A 6,234-nucleotide genomic window follows, 5' to 3' on the forward strand; every position below is an offset into this window, starting at 1 on the left:
CATTGTAATAATATCTCCATAAACTTCTTATTTTTCCAATAAAAAGAATTAAAAGTATCCAAAATCTTCAAACGCATTGTGCATGCCACTAAAAAATTTGGATCAAGAAGGGGAAAGGTTATTTTTCCAATATATAAAACAAGAAAGTCAACAACCAATCTGCGAAGAGACGAACACCATTTGGGAGCTCTGAATATTCCAAGTTTGCAACTTGCCGCAAGTTATCTAAGGCCGCCCAGAGGAAGAACGAACGAGTCAAACATTATACAAATGGGCACACGCGTTTCAGGGACTCTTCTTTCAAATCCCCATCCCAAAAATTCTCTCTGTTTTTTCTTCATCTGAATTCTTCGTCCTTCCGTGCTAACTCCGCTGGATTTTCGTCCGGTCAAGGACCCGAATCCACGGCCCAAAAGGGTCTTTCATGGATCTTTGCCTTCATGTATCCATTGAGAAAGTTCTAGCCTGCTCTGCTTCCTTGTCTCAGAGATTTCAATGAAAATTCCTCTGTTTTCATGGCTTTTCTTAATACCCTTTTACTACTTTTCCATCAGCATCAACGTATTTCTCGTCTACGGCCAATGTCCCGGCGATCAGCAATCTTTGCTGCTACAATTGAAGAACAACCTCACATTTGACACTGCAACATCTAAGAAACTTGTCAAGTGGAACAAAGGCTCGGATCACTGCTCTTGGGAAGGAGTGTCCTGCAAAAAGGGTTGTGTTTCGAGTCTGGACTTGAGCAGCGAGGAAATTACTGGTGGACTTGATAATTCGAGTTCTCTTTTCGGTCTCAAGTCAATCGAGTACCTGAATTTGGCTTACAACTTCTTCAACTATACTCAGATTCCATCCGAGTTCAAGCAGCTAACCGGTTTGAGTAATCTGAACTTGTCGAATGCTGGCTTTGCGGGGCAGGTTCCGATTGAGATTTCACACCTGACGAGGTTGGTAACTCTTGATTTGTCTACCTTTTATTTCCCCGGAACTCCTTCGTTGAATCTTGAGAAACTGAAATTGGATGTGCTGCTTGGGAACTTTTCTGAGCTTGTTGAACTTTATCTTGATGGTGTGAATATATCAGCACAGGGGACTGAGTGGTGCCAAGCGATATCATCTTCATTGCCAAACTTGAGGGTATTGAGCTTGTCCACTTGTAACCTTTCAGGCCCTATTCATAATTCATTACTGAAGCTTAAGTCACTCTCAGTTATTCGTATTGACAGCAACAATTTGTCTACTCAAGTTCCAGAGTTCTTCTCGAAATTCCACAATTTGACTTCCTTACGAATCATGAATTCTGGATTATATGGTGCATTCCCAAAGAATATCTTCAAGGTGCCGACACTGCAGACTATTGACTTATCCGATAATCCACAGCTTAAGGGTTCCTTACCAGAATTTCCAAAGAATGGCTCTCTTCGATCGCTGGTTCTCCATGGGGCAAATTTCTCAGGCCAGATGCTTCCGAACTCTATTGGGAACCTCAAATTGCTGTCCAAAATAGATATTGGAACTTGTAATTTCACTGGGTCAATCCCGAGATCAATGGAAGACCTTACACAGTTGGTTTATTTGGACTTGTCGGCGAACAAGTTCAATGGTTCAGTTCCATCTTTCAGTATGGCCAAGAATCTGACCCTACTAGATCTTTCTTACAATCAGCTAACGGGTCAGATTAATTCCTCACGCTGGGAAAAGCTGACTAGTCTGGTGAATCTCGACTTGCGACACAATCTACTTAATGGGACTATTCCACCATCTGTGTTTTCTCTTCCCATGCTGCAGAAGCTACAGCTTTCTGACAATGAATTTTCTGGTAAGTTGCCTGAATTTGGTGCTATAGCTGTACTGGACACACTTGATTTGAGTAGCAACAAGTTGGAAGGGCCAATTCCGAAGTCTATCTTGAAATTCCGTCAGCTCAAAATACTTTCACTTTCTTCGAACAACTTCACTGGCTCTTTTCTTCTGAATGATATTCAGCAGCTAAGAAATCTTTCGAGTCTTGATCTTTCATTCAATAGCTTGTCTATTAATTACAATGACACCAATTCATCTCATTCCTTGTTTCCAAATATTACCACATTGAAGTTAGTTTCTGGCAATTTGAGACGAATCCCTGGTTTCTTGAGAAATCAATCAAAATTAGCCACTTTGGACCTATCACAAAACCAGATTCATGGTGAGATACCCAACTGGATTTGGAGGCTCAGTAATCTTTTCCAGCTAAATCTTTCTTGCAACTCTCTGGTAACTCTACAAGGTCCTTTCCTCAATCTCACTTCTAATTTGTTTGTGCTTGATCTTCATTCCAACCAGCTTCAGGGACAAATCCCATTTTTTCCACCATCTGCCTCTTATCTGGATTATTCGAGGAACAACTTCAGCTCTAGCATACCGGCAGACATTGGGGTTTTCCTTAATTACACAATATTCTTCTCTCTCTCAAGCAATAAGTTCCAAGGCAGCATTCCAGAATCAATCTGCAAGGCGCCATATCTTCAGGTTCTTGATATGTCCAATAATTCTCTAGGTGGACCGATTCCCCAATGCTTGACTGAGATAAGCAGGACACTGGCAGTACTTAATCTGAGGAGAAACAGACTTGGTGGCTCTGTCCCTAATGGATTTCCACAGCATTGTAGTTTAAAAACTCTCGACCTCAGTGGAAATCAGATAGCAGGTCTATTTCCAAAATCTCTTGCCAACTGCACAATGTTAGAGGTTCTAAACATGGGAAACAATCAGATAATGGGTATCTTTCCTCGATTGTTGAAGAATATATCCTCCTTGCGTGTCCTTGTTTTGCGATCCAACCATTTTCATGGACAAATTGGATGTAACACGACCAGTGGTAACTGGCCAAATCTTCAAATTGTTGACATAGCTCGCAACAATTTTAGTGGTGCAATACATGGAAGATGTTTGATGACCTGGTCAGCAATGATGGCTGACGAAGATGATGCCATGGTGAAGATTAATCACCTCCAATTTCAAGTTATGCAGTTCAGTCAGGTATATTATCAGGATACTATAACAGTTACCACCAAAGGTCTAGAGATGGAATTGGTAAAGATCTTAACAGTCTTCACCTCGATTGACATCTCCTGCAACAATTTCAATGGATCAATACCTGAGGAAGTGGGAGACCTCAAATCACTCTATGGCCTAAACTTGTCCGGTAATGCTTTCACAGGTTCAATCCCATCATCACTGGGTAACCTACAACAGCTTGAGTCCTTGGACCTTTCAGACAACAAACTGAGTGGAACAATTCCACAAGGGCTTGTCAAACTTAATTTCCTTTCTTTCCTGAATCTCTCAAACAATCAACTGGAGGGGAGAATTCCAACTGGCACTCAGATTCAATCTTTTTCACCAGATTCTTTCATTGGCAATACAGGATTGTGTGGGGCACCTTTGCCTAAAAAATGCAGTGATACCAACATGTCACCAGATGCATCACCAACGGGTCGAAACGAAGTGTCAAAAGTTGATTGGCAGTCCATATATACTGGAGTGGGTTATGGAGTGGGAGCAGGAGTTGTTGTTATCCTCTTAATCGTGTGGGAAGAAGGAAGAAACTGGTTAGAGGACAGCATTGACAAAATTCTTCTGGCGATTCTTCCAATGATGGGATATTCTTATAAAACTCGTGCTGAATGGGATGATGAGGACGACGAAGACTTGGAAGAAGAGAGCACATATATCATTGAAGACTATAGCAGAGACGAGATTGTTTCAGAAGACAGAGTGTTTCGGGGTCCATATTGTGTGTTTTGTTCAAAACTTGATATGAGTAGGAAGAGGGCCATCCATGACCCAAACTGTACATGCCATTTCTCTCCACCTATTACGTCTTCTTCTTCCTCTTCGCACTCATTTTCTCCATAAACACAAATTGTTTTGTTTTCAACTTTCTTCTTTCCTTTTTCTTAACTTTTACTTTTGTTGGTGTTATACTTTATATAATTATAAACCGCGAATTGGCGGTCACAACAACGGAGACGAAGTATGCGTATATATATAATGTTGTAATCTTCATGCTATAGATATAATGCCCCTCAGAATGATGCAGATGTTCAGTGAGGACTTTCATCAAACATGTGGTGAGCCATCAAACATGTACACCGCATAAGGGTTTACAAGTTGAAATTTTTAGGGTAAGTACCTGAACAGAAGTGCGCCATTGATGCGCTCTCTCCCTTCTTTGCAAAATGTGGAGGGCAGCAGCATGGCAAGGTGTTGAACTTGTTAGATTTGCTATGGTTCCCGCCAGTGGCTCTTACGGAAGGGGTCGTTGTTGGACGTAAAAAAATAACAACTTGTATGGGCCATATGTGGACGTATCTGGGCTTACTATAGGCCCAATGGTTTAGGGTTTAGGAATCGATTGCGTTTTTACAATTTTTTTTTTTTTTTTTTTTCCTGACAAACAATAGATTTCTTTTGATTAGCCACCTACGGATTCGAATCCACGCCGTCATACAACAACTCAACTCATTTCTATCACTATGATAAAGGACCACTTGCAATCGCTTTTTTCGTTTATTTTTACTATAATTGACTCATTCATAGAATCACATAAAAGCAAATTACATGAGATATATATGCTACTTTTGTTTTGACATCGGAACGCAAAATAGAAAAACTTCGCTTAGGTCAAAAATATTTTTGATATTAGGAATCGAACATGTTGTCTATTTACTTTTTAGATGATTGAAGCTACAAATTAAACTTATGCACCCGAAAACATTAGAGGAAATGAACATAATTTTTTATTGGCATTAGAAAGTGAATGGTAAGAGATCTCTAATGGATTCCCTAAATGAGCTCTTAACTAGAATTAATGGAGGATTTCAAAAAATCAACTCCAATCTTGCTTCCCATAATTAGCGCTAGTTGTTTTAATAATATTTTAAATAAATACATAATTTTTATTGGCTAATTATTGACTTGTAATCATTATGATTCTCTAAGATACAGAATGTGATTGGACCGTTGGAGTACAACATGTTGGAGAGCTCTTAAAATAACTTTTTATAATTTTAGCTAAAACTTTCCTATAAAATCAAATAACATGGTTAGAGATGCTTTAAGTTTGGTAATCCTTTTGGTACGAGAGATTCTAAAAATGATTGTATGACAAACTAGAATTAAAAAGAGAAAACATTAAAACAACAAATTAAAAAAGGTACTGTAACCAGTTTTCCAACGTGCTTGGTGCATTTAATTAATTAGATTTCTCGATGACTCATTTAGTACTACGTTTTTTTTTTTTTTTTAAAGGAAAGTACGCTATTCATTAAGTAAATAAAAAAATGTACAAATTGAGGATAGCATGCAAAATAGACCTCGATAAAACCTTGTCAGGGGATTTCAACCCGGTCGAAGGGAAAAAAATGTCCCGCATAACAAGATAACCTATCCTCAAATAATAATACATACGCAAATAATAAAACATCTTTGAACAAAATATTGCTAAGCAAATCAGGGGGTTCCTCAAACCACACACACTCTTCATTGCTACCAATTCCCACACAAACTCTTCGTTTAGTACTACTTATATAAGAAGTATTTATGCTCATAAAAGGTTTTGCTAAATTTTATTTTTTAGTAGCTCGAGTGCCTAAATTGATTTTACACACTGCCAAAGCATTTCATTTTATTCATGGTAGTTTTGGGGAACTTTGTATCACTTTTATTATTTGACTACAATTTTAATTCATGGATTTGAAGGAAAAGTAAACGATACTCGTTAATAACGATCTAGTTCGTTAATTTTAACTAGAAAATTAAGGATTCAACGTTTAGTAAAAAATATATGGTTGGGCAAGGTCAACCCTAATTAACTCAAATATTAATTAAAAATTCAAGTGTTTCACAAAGAATTGCATATGCTTCTTTATAAAACGCTTTTAGGTTGTATAAACGTAATCATAATTTTTTTTTTTTTTGTTAACACACTTTTTACTCTTCCGAGAACGTTCCAAACAAACCATATCAGTGATTGATTTTTGTTTGATTAATAATTTTGACTAATTTACTCTTTGTATATTCCTTTTTCTCTCTTTAGCATAATAAGTACAACGAATTCAAAAACAGTTAAAACAACTTTCCATTACATTTGCTTCCTTATAAATGTAAGGTTTAATTTTAAAGAACTTTAACGAAAAGATTTCGGCACAGTTCATTTTAACGAAAAATCATATTTTTACACTAAAATGTCAA

At 37.7% G+C, this 6,234-nt stretch overlaps 1 protein-coding gene across 1 annotated transcript; it reads left to right on the forward strand.

Moving 5' to 3' along the window:
- Nucleotides 1–4,052, forward strand: LOC137722844 (receptor-like protein 7). The gene has a single exon (XM_068461946.1). It carries the CDS (start codon nt 496–498, stop codon nt 3,895–3,897), a length of 3,402 nt encoding a protein of 1,133 aa, XP_068318047.1. The 5' UTR covers nt 1–495; the 3' UTR covers nt 3,898–4,052.
- Nucleotides 4,053–6,234: the final 2,182 nt, after the last annotated feature.

This window comes from Pyrus communis, chromosome 17 (assembly GCF_963583255.1).
Source record: "Pyrus communis chromosome 17, drPyrComm1.1, whole genome shotgun sequence".
Classification (NCBI taxonomy): domain Eukaryota; kingdom Viridiplantae; phylum Streptophyta; class Magnoliopsida; order Rosales; family Rosaceae; genus Pyrus; species Pyrus communis.